This window comes from Leucopleurus acutus, assembly GCF_964270905.1.
Source record: "Leucopleurus acutus genome assembly, chromosome: 7".
In the NCBI taxonomy this organism is placed as follows: Eukaryota; Metazoa; Chordata; class Mammalia; order Artiodactyla; family Delphinidae; genus Leucopleurus; species Leucopleurus acutus.
Genome location: NC_139150.1, coordinates 103,872,691 through 103,892,410, shown reverse-complemented (window position 1 = coordinate 103,892,410; position 19,720 = coordinate 103,872,691). Strand labels below are relative to the sequence as shown.

Here is a 19,720-nt window from a genome sequence, read left to right as displayed (position 1 = left end):
TAACAGGAATACAAAATGTAATTCATCAGAATTAGAACCTTTTTTTTTTTTTTTAATGTACTTACACGTAGTGTAGTGACTGTAGTAGGATCTCTATACCTTCCATCTTCCTCTTTCAAGTTATACCCTTCTGGTCTTTTGTCCCTTTCACTGATTTTCCATAATTTTATTGTTTTATCTGGGGAGAAAATAAAGAAAGTCCTCAAAAAAAAAGATTAAAACTGATAGAAGAAGAACACTTTAAGATATATTTAAACACACCATTTCGTATCCCAAGAATAAAATCCGTGATCTGACTTAATAGAAAACAAATTTCCTACTACCAGATGAATAAAAACATCCATACACAGAAAAGCAGTACAGAAATCGCATATTTATGTTACTGGCACTTGTAAAATTCCATTTGATATTAAAATCAAGTCACAGCCAGGTCCTTATCCTTCAAAAATAATTAAACCTAAAGGGAAAAAATTGTATATTTATGTACATATAAACACATATATGTCTATACATATATACAAACATATACATATATAATGCTTAATATTTAATTTTGCCAGGAGATGGAAATAACCTAAGTGTCCATCATCAGATGAATGGATAAAGAAGATGTGGCACATATATACAATGGAATATTACTCAGCCATAAACAGAAACGAAATTGAGCTATTTGTAATGAAGTGGATGGACCTAGAGTCTGTCATACAGAGTGAAGTAAGTCATAAAGAGAAAGACAGGGGCTTCCCTGGTGGCGCAGTGGTTGAGAGTCTGCCTGCCGATGCAGGCTCGGTGGCCATGGCTCACGGGCCCAGCCGCTCCGCGGCATGTGGGATCTTCCCAGACCGGGGTACGAACCTGTGTCCCCTGCATCGGCAGGTGGACTCTTAACCACTGTGCCACCAGGGAAGCCCAATAAGCTTTAATTTTGAAGTAAGTTTAGAGTTACAGAGAAGTTGCAGAGTGTTTCCATATACCCTTCACCCAGTTTTTTCTAATGTCAGCATCTTATGCAACCTCAGTACATTTGTTAAAACTAAGAAATTAACATTCTGCATTACGATTAACTAAACTCCAGACTTGACTCTGATTTCACCAGGTTTTCCACTAACGCCTCTTTTCTGTTCCAGGATCCAAATAACACTGTATTAGCTGTCAAGCTTCCTTAGTCTCTCTGACTTTACCAATTTCTCAGACTTTCCTTAGTTTTCTTCACCCTGACAGTTCTGAGAAGCAGTGGCGAGGTATTGTGTAGAATGTCCCTGAACTGGGTATGTCTGCTCTTTCCTCATGATCAGACTGGGATCATGGGTTTTTAGGAGCCCAGAGGCGAAGCGAGTGTATACATAGCACCAACGTGACTTTTCCACTGGTGATGTTAGATTTGATCACTTGGTTAAGGCAGTAACTGCCAGGTTTCACTACTTCCCCATTGCCATACTCTATTCTTTGGAAGTGAGTCACTAAGTCCAGTCTACACTTAAAAGGACAATTAAGTTGCAGTCCCTGCACGGAGGAATATCTGTCCACATATTATTTGTAATTCTCCTTTGTAACAAGCGTTCCTTCTCCCCACTTATTTATTTATTCAATCAACCATTTATATCACTATGGACTCAAGCACGTTTATTTAATATTATACTTTGTGTTACAATCCTGAAACTACACTTATAAAAGTATCACATTCTTAATGGCCCTTCATAAGCAAATGGGTATAACACAGTTTGAAAAAGCAGTGCATAAAGGTACCGTAGAACTCTGTCATAGAGAGGTAGCAGGGACTCCTCCAGCCTGGCCACCCAACTCTGCCTGGTGCAGAAGAGCATGCTATGCTGCCCCTGTGGGTGCCCTTTGCAGAGATGAAGTGTACACAGAGAAAAACTGCTAAGTTTACTAACTTGTAACCTAGTATTTCATCTGAACCCTCTGTGATCTTGTTTTTCAGTTATATTGCAGTTAAGTTATATGTGTTTTCTATGTCCTATTTAGTTTATATATATTTATATAATTTAGGTAAAGAATGATATATTTCAGAATATTTAACCTGTCCCCAAATCTGTAATATAAATGAGCCAAGGCCTGAATTCTACATTTTGGGAGAAATTATCACCTAAATATGATAAGGATGACACACACACACCCCCGGGCACATACACATCCCCATGATTATCTTATGGCCTGTTCAAATTCTTCATCCTTACTAAAGATCCAAATAAATCACGATATACTTATCAAACATTTGAAATAAGACATAATTAGTGTTTGTGGTTCCTAGTAGTGTTATAAGAAGAAAATTCTAAAAAAAAAAAAAAGAAAAATGAAAGAAGATAACTTGGGTAAACAGATTTTTAAAGCAAATTAAACTTCAAAACAAAAATTTTAAAGTGATAAAATTTGTAACTTAAGAGACTTTTTACAACCTTTAATGGCATAAACAAAGGATCCAGAAGTACTACACAATTTTAGTGCAGTGCCTGGGAACAAGGCAGGTCAGGAATTTTAAAAAAATCAAAATTCTTATGCTCTACAGTAGTGACCTTTTTATCTGGAGTTTTTGGTCCACAGTTAGAGGTACATGAGAATAATCAAACTCCATAAAACTGCGTGCAAGATTATGTGAATATACTCATTTTCTGTGAAGGGGATTATTAGATTCCTCAAAGAGAACTGTTGCTTCCAAAAAGTTAAGAACCACTGCTCTGCAGTGTTTCCCTGCACTGTGAACACTGATAACTAAAGAAGTCCACAACCCCAGCACCCCCCTCACCAGAGGGTCAGACCAGGGAGAACCATGCCACCAACTCTCCTCTGTGGGTGTGCAGCTTTTACATAAAATCCAAAAAGCTTCTTAATAATAAGCTGTTAAAACACAACCTGTTTACGAGTATTATTCATATATTCAAGGACCCGGGTCAACAGATTAGAGTTGGACGTTTTTGCAATGTAGAGAAACTGAGGAGAATTCAGAGAAAGGCAAAAGAAGGCTAAAGAGAAAGAGAAAGAGACCACTTGAAGAAACATTGTGAATAAGTTATAAGAAGGTGACTATTAAGTTATTTAAATAAAAACAATCTGGGAAGGCTTCCCTGGTGGTGCAGTGGTTGAAAGTCCGCCTGCCGAGGCAGGGGACACGAGTTCGTGCCCCGGTCCGGGAAGATCCCACATGCCATGGGGAGTAGCTGGGCACGTGAGCCATGGCCGCTGAGCCTGCGCGTCCGGAGCCTGTGCTCCACAACGGGAGAGGCCCGCGTACCAAAAAAAAAAGAAAACAATCTGGGAAACACTGAACAGTTTGTGATGATCATGGAAAGCCAATACAAAGATGAAAGTAAGATTAATTTGGGTTATTCAAAGCTGGAACGTTTGGTCCTATTTTCCACTGCTCTCCCCAGTGGTTTCTAATCTTTTTGTGAGTATAAGACCCATTACCTGTGGGGGGAAAAGGTACTATTATGCTATATCTCACAGAGAAAACTATACGAAATAACAGAAAGATACTGCTCAGATTTAACAGAAGTTGACATTTTTCCATATTTGCTTTCTTTCTTTTCAAAGAATAAAGCTTTCCAGATACAGATTTTTAAGTCCTACTCCTCTCATCCTTTTTCCTATCTCACCATACCCAGACACAGCAGTTTGTAAAATGTCCATACTTGTTCTAGCCTTCCACAATGGACTCTACTTTTAGCACAAAAAATACAGCCCCCACCCCCAAATTTGTATCTTACTTAGTATTCATTAACAACAAAAAGACAAAAACCTACAATGCATTGTGTAGTGTCCTTTAAAATAATTTGTATTATTAATCAATGATTTTTCAAATTTACACAGGAATCCTACTTGGGAAACACTGTTGATTCTGTCCACAGAAAAATATTACATAGATTCACATAACCCGACCCAACCACTGCAATTTCCAATGGTTTCTCGTTCCACTGAGCTTTTGTAGGGTTTAGTGTCTAGAAAGGCTTGCCTGGTTAAATGATGCCTTATCTCAAATCACAGAGGAGCACATGGAAACCTGCATGGAAGACACGTGTGGATATAAATAAGAACTGAAAGAGATTTAAGATTTAATCCATAAGTGAACTGAAGTGGGATTTGCTTCCAAATAATACTGAGAAGGAGGGGGAGGAGAAGTACCTGAGAAACAACTGGTGATGAACTGAGAACTACTGAAGCTGGGTGTTGGGTATATGGGGCTTCATTATTCTGCTTCAGCTTGTACTTTAAAAATTCCCCTCTAGGGCTTCCCTGGTGGCGCAGTGGTTGAGAGTCTGCCTGCTGATGCAGGGGACACGGGTTCGTGCCCTGGTCTGGGAAGATCCCACATGCCACGGAGCAACTAAACCCGTGCGCCACAACTACTGAGCCTGTGAGCCACAACTACTGAGCCCGCGTGTCTACAGCCCGTGCTCTGCAACAAGAGAAGCCACTGCAATGAGAAGCCCGCACACTGCAACGAAGAGTAGCCCCTGCTTGCCGCAACTAGAGAAAGCCCACATACAGCAACGAAGACCCTACGCGGCCAAAAATTAATTAATCAGTTAATTTTTTTTTAAAAGTGAACTGCCAAAATTACTAAGAGCAAACACACTTCCTGGAACATTTACTTCCAAAGCAGAAACTACGTAAATTGTATAATTACATATTATTTGTGTCAAAGAGCAGTATCTGAAGTGCTATTTGAAATAACTTAGTTACCTATGTAAATTAAAACTGAACCAAGATTAGAAGCCAACATGTGACATGAGTAAACATATAACCTCCATCTAGGATGCTCTAAGTTACAAGCTTTAAATCATTATTTCTATTTATTTTTCTTTTAGTAAGAAGAGAGGGGAATGCAATTTATGTGAAAAGAGAGGGGGTAGATGGTACAGATTTCAATGGACTTGTTAGGGAGAGCTTTGATAATCAGAAAAATTGGCATCTAAGAGGAAGCAAACATTTATGTTGTCAGCTAGTGGCATCATTCTGGGGAATGCATTTCCAATAATTGGATACAATGGGTGATAAGGACTAAGGTGGATGAGGGCAGCACTTAATGCTGTCTACCGGGTCACCCCCAAAGTCACTTGAGTTTACATTCTGCAAGTGCTAAAGAATGGTGAGGTCTAGGTGCTAAAATCTGATTTTATTAACACCGAGGGGATGAGAAAATGAGAGGTTTTCCCCAATCCTTGTGCCAGCCTCAAAAAACTTTTAATCTAAATTTTTACAGACTATAGCTACCCAGAACACCTGGACGTAACCCTCAATCACTCTAATGCTTCTCTTTAGACTCAAACCCACAGGGATAAACCAGGTCACAACAACTCATGTGAAAAAAATTTAGAAGAACAAAAGAAACGACCCACTTCTTAACCTGTCATAAAGGACTTTAAATTCTGGTAGAGTCATTATATAATTCTAACCCTCACTTAATAACGTTTCCTGAACAAACAAAACAGTATAAGAAGCATCTTCTTACAGCCATAAGGCTCGCTGGGAAGAAGGCAATGAGTCAACTCCGGTTTGTGTCCTTCTTGGATGGGGATCAAGTAAGAAGAGCGTTCTCCTAGAGAGTATCCTGGAATGGGGGCCGTCCTTTGACAGAGTGTTTTGTATTTACAGTATGAAATACTCTTTGGAGAGTTAGGCACACTTAAAAAGGAAGAGGAAACGCAATTAATATTTACTGAGCACTCACTATGGACACTAGGAGTCACCACATCTGCTCCTCACAGCCGTACTGTAACACAGATATTACCATCTCCAGTTTGCAGATGAGAGAAACTTGATTCAGTGTTAGTAACCTGCCCAAGGCGACTAAGCCAAGAAGTGGCAGAAACAGGATCTGACCCAAACCGAATGGTAAAGCTCATTCTTCTCACTACAAACTGTGTGGACTAAAAGAAGTGGACGCCTGAGGATCTCTTTCATAGAATTTAAAAACTAAAAGACAATAAAAAAGGGAAGACAAAAAAGAAGAGTTTACATTCTATATAGGGAAAAAATATTTCCAAATGTCTATTTGCGGAGATCTCTTAACAACTACTCCTCTTTGAAAAGGGGAAAGCATCCTACAGGCTTATGTGTACATACTGGGCATATGAAAAGAAAAAATTTACACTTACCATTGGTAGACAATAAAAACTGAGCAGCATTTTTCTGGGGTAACCACCTAATTTTGTTGATCTTTTCTTCTATTTCTAAACTTTTCAAGTAGTCAAACTCTGGTTCATGGCTCTGAAAGGTGCTGTAAACATTATATTCTCCTCTGCTATGAGACTGGATTTTGTTCTAAAATGGAAACAAAAATATTTGGACCAGTTGAGAAATATTTCAAATTAATCAAACATATAATCAATTCCAACAGACCCTGAATCTTATATACATTATATTGTTTTTTATATTTAAAGGCTTTCAAGGAATAAATACAAATGCTTAAAAGAAAAAAAAGGAAAAGCTAAATAAAGCCTAATAATTAGGCCCAATTCATGAGGAAAAGTGTTATTAAAATACAGATCATTTTGCTGATTACTTTACCTTTGTATATGACATAGTACAGAGGACTACTGAGCATACATGACAAAAAGTAAAGATTAAATAAGAAAAGCTCATCAGGAACAGCTGGCTGAGGCACACCTTCTTTCTCTGCCCACTGTTTTAAGGATCAATTCTCTATCTGTTACTTAACATGATGTATTGTCCTCTTCCTTTCCCTTTCTCATGCCTGCCTTTAGGTCAATTCACTGCTGAAAAACTCTTTAAGAGAAGAGCTCTCATAAATGCAACAGCACATCTGACCCCGACCCCCCCACACCCAAGACCAGAGTTACAGGGCTCCATTACCCACTGAGCCCACATTCAGCAATACCCAGCAGGCCTCACCCCATCAACAACTGCGTACCCTCCTTGAATTATCTTTCTTATATTATGAGCCTAGCACGCACCAACGATTTATTTCACTTAGTATCAGTGTGAGTGAATATAATTTAAGCTATTGGATAAAGAGACTACCTGTGAACTTCTTCAGTTAACACTACCTTAGCAAAAATGAGAATTATAACCATGTTCAGAATTTTACCTTTTAATCCATCATCACATAATCAAAAACCTTTCCACCAAAAACATTAAATGTCTAGTTCAAAAAACGAATGGAAAAATAGTTTAAAAGATATTATTTATAATGAACTGTTTTAAGTAAAAGTGAATTAGCAAATGAAACGTTTAAGATTACTTGATAATAAGAATGACCTGTTAGTCACTATTATTATTTCTCCTTATAAAAAGAAAACTTTATTGAATCATCATCTTGTAAGTGTATGTTTTGGGTTGTTTTTTTCCAGTAGCTTGATTATCTGGATCGATCATTCATGGTTACAGTTGTATGTGGGTCCTCTGACAGTAGTATCAATTATTACTGAGTGGGTTTGCCAATACTGAGAATGCAGAGCATACCACAGAACATAATCCACACTGGGGATATGGAAAGGGTAAAAATCAAACTCAGAACCTTGGTCTCATTACCATACTCTTACACCAAATCTGATAACCTAACCCATTTAATATGTACATGCTAATATCTCACCAGAAGAAATTCTGTAAGTCTTCCATTGAAAGTTACTCAGTCTCTAAACGTTTGTCATGTTACTCTCCAAAAAAAGCTACAATATAATGCAGTGTTTTTAACTTAAGCTAGAGACTACAGTACTATGTACACTAGGTCCCAGAGGTACAGAGAAATTTAATAACACAGAATCTCTAACTTCTTGTAACTTGTGTGTGTGAAACTTTAGTCAAAAGTAGAAACTAAGGTCCATATAATTCAAGTAAGCAAAACAAAGAGCCAAGGTAAGCAAGGCCAAGGTATATGCAGAAACTAGGTTTATCAGGGTCTGTATTTGATGATAAGGAAAAGAAAAGCACAACCATATAAAAATATTTTCTACAACAGAAAAATAACATCATCCTTAAGACTCAGGAATAACCAAATGGGTCTAAACATGATCTATTACATGATTCAGAAACAAAATCACTGGAGGTGTTTGGCCGTCTCAATGGATTGCAAGAAGCACTGTTTCTTTCCGACAGGAAAAAAAAAATATATATATATATATTTATATATATGTATATATATAAATATATATATATATACACACACACACCACACAAGGAGAAAGTTACAGCCGACAAGTTAAAGATACATGACCCATGTGCACTCTCTCCTGAAACTATGCTAAAATTACAGTGAATTTTTAAAGACAATGGATAAGAACAAAAAAATAACAGGAGAGATGACAGCAGCAGTAACAAATGAAAGATGTCATAAAACAGATGCCATAAAACAATGACTGACTTAACGAACTGCAGAGCTGGACCCTAGCAGACAGTGGGATTTTCCCTAAAACGTGGGGAGGGATGTTTACATTATAATGGTTACGACAGCACTGTTCTCTGCATGAACTAAGTACACTGAGCAAACGAAAAAAAGGAACATAATCCCATGTCCTCCAACACTGTGCCACTCGAACAAGAATGCATCAAAGTCAAAGAAGGCTATTTTATTTTTGTTTTAAAAACTCTCCTACAATCAGAGAGAATCATGATACATTCTAGAATGCTCCTCCAACACTGTGCCACTCGAACAAGAATGCATCAAAGTCAAAGAAGGCTATTTTATTTTTGTTTTAAAAACTCTCCTACAATCAGAGAGAATCATGATACATTCTAGAATGCTTCAATATTTGGGTTTTTCTTGCACAGCTTTCCAGAGTCTATTTTCTTAACCCCACAATCTATTTATGTGAAATCTTCTTAATGAATTTAGAAACGCTTCATCCCAACACCTGTAACAGTATCTGGCATATAACAGGCATTCAATAAAAATTTTCTAAATGAACAAAAATAAAAGCAAAAAGAATGAATAAAAGGTGGCACTAGTATGGTAAAGGGAAGCTGGAATTAACCTGGCAAATGGAGTATGGTGCAGAAATTACGAAGAATGGGTTAGATGCACACACAGCAAGACAGAAGGTTCTCGGAAACACAGCTCTTAGTGATAAAGTAGGACACAGAATGAGGTGCAAGACAGAGTATTCTTCACATACATTAAAAAAACACAGTCCACAAAAACAAAATCACACACTTCAACATGGACAGAAAGAGAAGCCACAAATACATAAAGGATACTATATCATGATCAAGTTTTAAAGCCACAATGAAGACAGTGTGGTGCTCACATGAGAACTGACAAATACCAATGGAATAGAACAGATGGCCCAGAAACAGGCCTGAATTTGGACAAAAGTGGCACTGCTGAGCCAGGATGGTCTTCTCACTAAATAGTTTTTGGTTAATTGGCTATTCATATATAATAAAACAAACCCTGACCCCTACTACACCTCAAGCCACTCATGTAAACTGATTCCAGGTGAATCAGAAATATAAATGTGAATATGTCTAGTACAACACTGTCCAAGAGAGCTTTCCGCAAATAGCCTGTATCTGTGCTGTCCAATATGGTAGCCACCAGCCGCATGTGGTTACTGAGCACCTGAAATGTAGCTACTGTGACTAAGGAAGTGAACTTTAAATTTTACTTCATTTTAGTTAATTAAAATTTAAATAGCCACAGGGATCTACTAACTACCATACTAGAGAGCACAGATCTAAAAGATAACAGAAATGCAGATCTTCCTGGACCTTGGGGTAGAGAAGTATTTCTTATACAGGACAGAAAAAGCAGTTAAGTCTAGAGAAAACATTGATAAACTGAATTATATTAATATTAATAACCTCTATTTGTCAAAAGATACCATTCAGAAAAAATGAAAAGGTAAGTCACAGAATGGAAGATACTTCCAACAAATACAACTGACAAAGGGTTCATATATTCAAAAAGTGCAAAAAGCCTACAAATCAATAAGAAAAATGACAAACAACCCAGCAGAAAACAAGTGCAAGAGATTTCAGTGGGCACTTCACAAAAGATGATATCCAATGGCCAATAAACACATAAAAAGATGCTGAACCTTGGCGTTAATCAAGAAAAGTACAAATTAAAACCACCATAAGATACCCTCATAACCTCCCAATATTTAAATTTTAAAATTACTGACAATACAAAGCATTGGCAAAGATGTGGAACAGCCAGAATTTTCATATATTGTTCATGAGAATAAAATTGGCAGAACCACTTTTTACTGTGTTGTCTACTAAAACTAAATGCCTACCCCCCCATGACATGATAATTTCATGCATGACAACGTGCACCAAAAAATCTGCTCAAGAGTGTTCGCAGCAGCATTATTAAGCCATGAACTGAAACAACCACAATGTCTGCATCTATTTATAACAGAATGGACAAATTGTACAGTTTTACAAAAGAACATTATATAGCAACGAAAGTGAGCAAATTATTACACAAACATAAACTGAGCAAAAAGGCCAGACATAAAATACTTACTGTAGATTCCATTTATAAAAAGTTCTATAACTACAAGCCAAACTAAGTGTTAGAAGACAGGTTTACAAGGGGAGGAAAGAGAAAGGAATGACTGGGAAGGGGAATGAGAAAGGTTAAAGGAAGGATGGGAAGTTCTGTGTGTGATAATCCACTAGTGTTTTGTGCACTTTTCTGTGTATATTTCAATACAGCTTTTAAAAAAATACAGCATAGAAACTGTGCAGCCACTTTGAAAACTGTATGGGCGTTCCTCAAAAAAATAAAAAAATAGTGTTTCTCTGGTGACGCAGTGGTTAAGAATCCGCCTGCCAATGCAGGGGACACAGGTTCGAGCCCTGGTCCGGGAAGATCCCACCTGCCACGGAGCAACTAAGCCCGTGCACCACAAATACTGAAGCCCGTGTGCCCAGAGCCCGTGCTCCGCAACAAGAGAAGCCACCACAATGAGACGCCTGCACAATGCAACAAAGAGTAGCCCCCGCTCACCGCAAGTAGAGAAAGCCCACACACAGCAACGAAGACCCAGCGCAGCCAAAAATAAATAAATTTATTTAAAAAAAAAAAAGTACTTCCCTAGTGTTCCAGTGGTTAAGACTCCACGTTTCCACTACAGGGGGCACAGGTTCGATCCCCTATCAGGGAACTAAGATCCTGCATGCCACGAGGCACAGATGGGAAAAAAAAAAAAAAACAACTACCATATGATCCAGCAATCTGGTATATATCCAAAATAATTGAAAACAGAATCTCAAATGAGATTATTCACAATAGCTAAGAAGTGGAAACAACCTAAATGTCCATCGACTGATAAATGAATAAAGAAAATGTGGTGTGTGTGTGTATAATATACATTTAATGGAATATTATTCAGCCTTAAAAAAAAAAGGAACTCCTGTCATAGGCTACAACATGGATGAACCTTAAGGACATTATGCCAAGTGAAATAAGCCAGTCAAAAATGACAAGTACTGCATAATTCCACTTATACGGGGTATCTAAAGTAGTCAACCTCATAGAAACAGAAAGAATGGTGACTGCCAGGGACTGGAGGGAGGAAGAAGGAAGTTGCTGTTCGGTGGGTACAGAGTTTCAGTTATGCAGAACTGGGGGTTCTGTTGCATAACAATGTATATGTGGTTGGCAAAACTGTATTGTACACATGGATATTTTGCCACAATTAAATAACAAACAGCACACAAAAACAAAATACAAATTATAAGAACACATTCAAATGGTTATCTATGAAGGGAGAGGTGCATGGGAGAATGGGAGCACATTATGAAAATAAGTTAACGTACGTGTGACTACACACATGCGTGTGCGTGTTTGTTTACTTAAAGAAAGGGCCTCGCCATGATCTATAATGGTAGTGTCATGACCTCAAGTATGCCTCTGAGGTTCAGACAAGCCAAAACAGAATATAAAACAGCAGTAAAATCCAATGATGTTTGAGCCAAACAAACATTTGGAAAGAGAATTAGAACTTCATTTCTTACACAAAAATAAATTCCAGAGGGAATAATTAAAAGTAAATAAAAGCAGCCAAAAGAAAGTACAATGGCAAATTTCTATATAATTCTGAAGTGAAAAAGAGCTTCTAAGTATAAAAATGAAAGCAAAGAGCAGAGAAAGGTGGACGTCTGTCCGACTAGGAAGAATATTTAAAGGTTAAAAAAAGTATACTGGGGGAAAAGTGCATCTTAAGACAACAGGTTACTACCTTTCATGTGTAAAAGGTCCTTAAAAATAAGTAGGAAAAATATTAACACCCTCCTCTGAAAGATGAAAAGGTCATTTACCTAAAAAATGATCAGTAAATAAATATATGTGTAACTACTCATCATCATTAGTATTCAAAATTAAGGAATAATGTTTTGCCTTTAAACTGATGAAGAATAAAAAAACATGATAATGACCACTGTTTTAATGATGAGAATATGGACAAAGTCATACACTACTGAGAGAAGTATAAATTTACACAGCTTTTCTGGAGGATAATTTGTCCATACTTATTGAAAGCCTTAAAAAGGTACTCAACAACAACAACAAAAAAAAGGTACTCAACAATTCCACTTCAAAGTATACCTAATGAAAAACAATGAAGCAAAGATGTATGAACAACTTAATGCATAAACAATCTAAGTCAAGTAAATTATGAAATGCTATAGAGCCAATTAAATTCATACGGAGATCAATGTTTCTCAACCATGTTAATTTATGCGCAATGCTTCCTTGCTAATTAATACCTTCTGCAGATTCCACAAGCTACGTTTGTTAAACTGTGTCATTTAAGTTATAAAGACAGACTATGATTCTTCCAAATGACACATGCACTTGTTTCCACTCAGGGTTTGCAATAGTCTCTTCACTTCCCTGACTGAGACTGAGATTAATGCAAGAAAACATTAGAAGTTACAGAATGATACATACAACATGATACTTTTTCTACAAAACAAAGTAGAGCCCCAGAATAAACACAGATACATAAATTGATCTCTATTCATGTGATGGGATGATTTTGGATTTTTATCTTATTCTTTGTGGAAATGATACACAGTTTTCATATTTTCCACGATAAACATATTAAGAATAATCAAGAGTTAAAAATGACTTCTTTGAAGGAACATCACTTGATGTTCTATAACAGCTAATTCTAAATATATAAAAAACTGCCTTGTGTTTTTACTAACTTCCTCTGCCTTAAATGAAACTCTGTGAAAATACAGAAAACATTTACTTTGCTCCTAGACCAAAACATAAAAAATTTTAGGAAACATTAAATGTATTTTCCTTTGATCACATAAAAATGAGAAAAAAAAGGACTTTTTTTTTTTGCGGTACGCGGGCCTCACTGTTGTGGCCTCTCCTGTTGCGGAGCACAGGCTTCAGACACGCAGGCTCAGCAGCCATGGCTCACGGGCCCAGCCGCCCCGCGGCATGTGGCATCTTCCCGGACAGGGGCACGAACCCGTGTCCCCTGCATCAGCAGGCGGACTCTCAACCACTGTGCCACCAGGGAAACCCCCAAAAAAGGACATTTTTAAGCTTCCAAATAGAACACCAAGAAAACTTAGTTACTGTTTTTTAATGCTCCTTTAATTCTATTACTTGTTAGAGACAACCATTTGTTTTATATTTCAAAATGTAGTTGACCCTTGAACAACATGGGGATTATGGGTGCCAAAATCTAAAATAGTCAATGTGCTATTATTCAGATTATCTAACTACCCAAGATAATTTATTTCTAAAGCATGACACAGAATAAGAGCAGGGCATAGGGCAAAAAATTTTAATTACTGGGAATATTACGAGGTAAACTGAGACTAGCAATCTGGATAACAGATGGCTGAGCAAGAGGGGTGGCTGGCTGGATGAGTAAATACAAATGAGGACTAGAACCCAGGTCTTTAAACGTGCAGGTCTTTCAAACTCGTTCCAACTTTTCCTTCTCTAAGCCTCTATAGAGAAAACATCATACCTTAATGGCTACTATTAAAAAGTCTGATAAGTACTTTTCTCATTACTATAAAGTTAGTGAAACTGATTTTCTTGTGTGATTTATACCACTTAGGCTCATTACTTAGAGGAGTAAGATTTTTTTTTCATTGTGGATGTTCATCCCAATTTATACAGAATTAGCTTTTTTTTTTACCCACTTGACTAGCTGTGTGATCTTAGAGAAGACATTTATCTTCGCTAAATCTCAATTCATTTATAAATCTGTAATAAATTGAGACATAGTAAGTGTGCATAACATCTTCGTTATTTTACTGTGAAGATTAATAAGATTTAGGGAGCTTGGCAGAGGGTCTGGCATATAAACTGTTGTTGCTATACCCATGTCAGAATGGGAAAAGCAATGGACAGGGAATCGGGATATAAGGGTTCTAGAGCAAGGGTTCACTTCTTTGTTAACTGTACAACTTTCCACGAGTAAACCTGCTGTCTGAGCCCCCCAGTTTCTTTATTGGTAAAAAGAGATTGCATTACCAGAGGTTACAAATTTGGGGCCCACAGACTACTCAACTCCCAAGGGTCCATGGGATTTTATAAACTCGGATGTGGTAGAAATTTACATGTTACTTTTACTAATCTCTAGCTGAAATTCAGCATTTCTTTCAATTATGGATGTAGCAGCAGGCCACAGTATTAGCAATACCATGACTTTGTCACTATAGAAATGACATGTTTTAAAATCACACTTCAGCTGTTAGTCACAAAAAAACACATATTGCTCAAAAATAAGTATTTTTAATAAATTGAAAAATATATTTCAATAGCTTCCTTCACAATCCTATGTATTTTATGCAATTAAAACATTCTTGAGAAGTCCACAGACTTTACCAGGCTACTGAAGGAAGCTACGGCACAGAAAGGATTAAGAACCCCTGCAAACCCTATAAATTTTAGCTCTTAATTTCTATGAACACACCATATACATACAAAGTTCAAAACAGGCAAAACAAATTCACGGTTAGTTCGGGATAGGGGCTAGTAGTGACAGGATAGAGAGGCTTCTGGAGTGCCAGTAATATCCCATTTCTTGACCCAGATGATAGTTACACAAATGTATTTGTTGTGAAAATCCATAGAACTGTACACATATAATTCTATGCACTTTTCTATACGCATGATCTATCTTGGAAAAACAGTTTAAACATATTTTTAGATAAGATAGACTTGAAGCTGTATTTTGGAGCTTCATTATCCTGGTATTGGAATGCAGTCAATTTTAATTTTAATTTTCTAACAGGTTAAGTCCCCAAAGGAGTTTATTAAAAGTAAGTAAGTAAATGAATGAATGAATAAATAAATAAATAAAAAGAGGAAAAGGGATGGTGTCTCTCTGGCCTCCAGAAATTCTGACTTAGTGGTTTTGAAGTGCAATCTAGGAATCTGCATTTTAACATTCTGGTTAAAATTTTTAGGTGGTTAGCTGCACTTTTAGGTGATTCTAACATTTTGTACTCTGAAAGCACAACCTTAGATTAAAAAATTGAATGAAAAATGAAGACAGGTAAAGCCCGGTAGCTTAGAAAAGGAAGCTTATTTTATAGATATTTTGATTTGGAAGAAACCACAGTGGTAGTATTTTCTTGAACTTCTCATATTCTTTCCACAATATTCCTGACAGATGGGCATCCAATTCTTGTGTACTTATTTCCATACACAAAATAAACTAATCTCTTCTTCCACATGAATCCCTAAGTTACAAGACTCTTCGTAGTCTCTTCTTCTCCTGGCTTTACAGCCTTAGTCCCTTCAACCATTCCTCTCCAATGTCTCTAAATCTGCTATTCTGCTTGGCGCACAGTAAGTACTATGTTAAGTGAACGGTGCCACATCACTCTAAAACAGTAGGATCTGTCCCTTCACTTAAACAACTGACTAAACCAAGCCCTTTCTATAAACGATATTGAATTCTGTTACACCACATCTTGATTTTGAGTCCCATTCCAGTCTTTCTAAATAATTCAGAAAGGGAATACAAACATATTAACAATACTATCCATCTTTTGAGATAAGCACACTAAGCTTTCTTCTGTACTCTGTTAAGGAGTTTTGGGAATACCACATTAAGAACAAAAAAATGAGAAAGAAATCCTAGAAAGTAACCAGCAGTCACAGAAAACAGAAAACAAATGCTGCATAACGATCCAGAAAGAAATCAGAAAGGAACCACCTCTCTGCTCACTTTTATCCTTAACTGTCCCTTAAAAATAGCAATCCTCCCCCAACACTTTAGCTTATCATGTATATCAAAAAGCCTCAGAGGAACAAGAAGTTCTGAGCAATCCAAAGCCAACAGGAAATCAACTACCTCAACAACTACTGATCACCTAATATGAGCACCCACAGAAACAAAGATCCCTTAAAAACTACGGAACACCACAACGTAACAGCTGCATGGAATCTCCCTCCAAATTATCATTATCAGAAGGAATGTATCCCACCATCCACTTTGTTGTCAAAAGCCATTATATACAAGCTGTGAAAATTAGTAAGATGGGTCAGTTATTTCAGGACATGCTATAAAGAACACTGGATTAGACTCAAAATTTTGGACTCTGACCATGTGATGCACATGATGCCTAAAATCGATTTACCCTTGTGCCTCAATTTCCCTACACACCCTGCTTCTATCACAGAGATTCTGTCAAATAGAAAACTATTCAAACGTGTTAGTTATAAAAATACTATTAAATAACAGCAGAAAATGTTACAGGAACACCAGGCTGAAATATACTCGAACTGAATGAAGACCCTGTTTATTGACCACCCAGTTTCTCTGCCTGGGAAACAGATGGACAGGCAGCAAAGTGTGCCCGACAGGATGACAGGATGGGGACCTGCCACACCTGAAGGGTAAAAGTGAGACAGAAAGGTGGGTTAAAGATGTCAAAAGTTTGATGTGCAAGGTTCACTGCTGCTACAGTATGATCTTTTCTTCTTAATTAAGGGCAATAAAAAGAGTGAGTGGAAATACGTAAATCTCCAGTCAAGTGAGTTTTAGCCAGGAACGCTGACACTGCAGACGCGATAGTTCAAGCATCATTATGCTTTGCAAAGAGAGCTAGCATCATCATCAGGGTCTAAGAAATGCTCACTTGTTAAGCGCCAGTGTACCTTGGAATGTATGTATAATAGCTGTGGTTGTTAGAAAAGGCTGGATTAAAATTTAGAGATCCAAGTTCTAATCCCAGAGCTTTGCTATTAAACTAAGCAATATAACTTTGTTATGTAAACTTTTGCTAGGATTTACCTAAATATTAGGAAAAGACTATCTCTAGGCTTTCTTCCAGTTTTTAAACTGTAACACTATTTTACAGATGTATAGCTATGAACTCATAAAATCTAACCTAAATATGTTAGGTATTGATATAAATGTAAGGTACACACATTTATAACCAATGACATAGACGCTGAATGTCCTGAAGACAGCATTATATTAGAAGCTCCAGTATAAGACGGGGCTTAAAAATGTGGAAAATATATTAGGTAAAGTGCATCAGATTAATATTAACAAGATCAAGTTTCAAGAGGGAAAGCCAATAATTACCATCTTTGTTATTTAATCGATCCCTTAAAAAATACACTGATATTTACATTAAATAATTTTCAAAAGACACGCTACTAATCTGAGTTTCCAGATAATTAATTTTTGTCTTTAACTCTTAAATGCAGTTAAGAATGACAGACAACTTACACTTTTAAATAACACAAAGCCCCCATTTGAAATGTAGGCTCTCTCAGAAACCCTCAATGTAAAGCCCTTCAAGATGGAAGTGCCTAGGAAGCAAACTTAATTTTAAATGCTTTTCTCCAAACACCCTTCTTTAAAACAAAAGTGTAGACTGCCATTAATTTTCAGTTAAAAAAAAAAATACACGGAAGGGCAGAAAATGCCTACGGGAAAGCCAGCTCTAAATTCTGCATAACAAAATTAACACTCACATTTTGGTTACCTAACATGAAAGACATTAGAGCGCACTGAGAGATAACATGTTGGAAGTTCTGGGTTCTGGTTGTTAGCTCTGCCACGAAGAAATCAAGTGCTCTCTTAATAGCCTGGCTTTCTCATTTGTAAATAAAGGGAAATGGTAATGACCTGTAAGGTTCCATTTCGACTCTTAAGTATTTCAAAATTCTTATGGTCACATTTTTTAGCTGCTTGAAAACAGGAACAGAAAACTGATTTTGCCCCCCTTCCCACATGATCATTCTCTGTCAAGAAAAGCTTGAGTCTTATTTTCATATTTTCTTCCAACCAAAAAAAAATAATAAATAAAAGGAGACATATTTAGTGTTTGTGCATCTTCGAATCAGACACTATTAATCATTTCTTTTAAAATTAAATTACCTACCTCACTGGGTGTTGTGAGGATTAATTCATTAGTGTTTGTAAAGCACTTTGAGATCCTCAGGTCAAAGGCGCTATAGAAGTGCAAAGTAGTAGTATTATTACTAGATTCTTGCTTATTTAAGGAATTTCACAATCCTTTAAAAGCTAACTCTGTGTTATGATTTAGACATCTATTTGTAAAACCCTGCATTTTATCCACATTACTTTTAACTCTTCTTGAATATCTTATAGATAGACAGGGGCAGAATGTTTGGAAACAAATGATAAAGGTTTAACTTTGATCTACAAATGGAGGGAGAGACTAAGGGAAAATCCATTGTGACAAATTTTGTTCAGCATAAAATTTTAGTGAGAAATCTTGTCAATCAGATTTAGAAGTGTGCCTAAGTTGTACCCAAAACAAAACCAAACCCTACTTTAATCACAGATTCTGCAATGAGAAATTCCTTTCTTCAAAGAGAAAGGGAAACAATTTTCAAATCAACTCTACTTTAAGAGGGGTACTGAGCTTATAAATTACGTTACATGTGTATACATGCAACTGTCATTTAAAACCTTTATACTTAAATCACAGTAATAGTATTAGTATAAACTGATGTCAAAATAATTAAGCAGCTTTTTCTTTAAACTACGCTCCCACCCCCAATTACACAAAGCAAACTATGCACTGAAAAGAGGTCAAAGCAATTTTGCTTTTATGGAATTTTAAGAGGAAAAAAAAAAGAGGGCCAAGGCTTTAAAACCAGTTAAAATCTTTTATTCCACACTTCCCACCCCTTTCTCTAACCAAATCTTCTCACAATTAAATCAAAACAACACACACACGTACACATACACACACACAGAGCTAAGAGAATCAGAGCCATCTATACATTGGATACTCTGCTCGATAAACACACTTTACAAATCTGCCAACATCCTCTGATGAGATTCTCCAGCATAAGCTCCAGTCCCAAGAGCAAACTGAAATTTAGATATTAAACTTTAAATACTTACCTCCTGCTCCTGTTGAAAGATGACGACTCTACCACCTTTATCTCCGGTTGCTAGTAATTCTCCAGAATGATTAAATTCTACTGTAGAAATTATATCTGCTGTATAAGTGAAACAAAAATGAAAAAAAAGACATTAGTTCTTTCTCAACTCACTATAGAGTTTCTTAATGAGAACTTAGCATGTTTTTCCTAATATATTCCAAGTCTATATATCAACCTGCCATCAGAAATAAAGTAAATCTAAAGTTCTTTCATGAATATTTTGGTTCACCCAGAAGAAAAAAAACTCCCCAGAGTAAACCAGTGACACTATTTTAACAAACAGGAACACGACAAATAATAAACACAAGCACTTTATTAATATTTCACTAAATTCATGAATGTAAAGAAATCAACAATTTGTGAAACATT

At 36.6% G+C, this 19,720-nt stretch overlaps 1 protein-coding gene across 1 annotated transcript in view; it reads right to left on the bottom strand.

Moving 5' to 3' along the window:
• The window catches only part of PPP2R2A (protein phosphatase 2 regulatory subunit Balpha), an 84,422-nt gene that overhangs the window by 11,305 nt on the left and 53,397 nt on the right, over positions 1-19,720 (bottom strand). The window contains exons 3-5 of the mRNA XM_082843284.1: positions 19,311-19,408; positions 6,117-6,282; positions 66-178 (exon numbers count right to left, since the gene is read on the bottom strand). Of these exons, the coding sequence (XP_082699410.1) occupies positions 66-178; positions 6,117-6,282; positions 19,311-19,408 (377 nt within the window). The remainder of the gene's footprint in view (positions 1-65; positions 179-6,116; positions 6,283-19,310; positions 19,409-19,720) is intronic.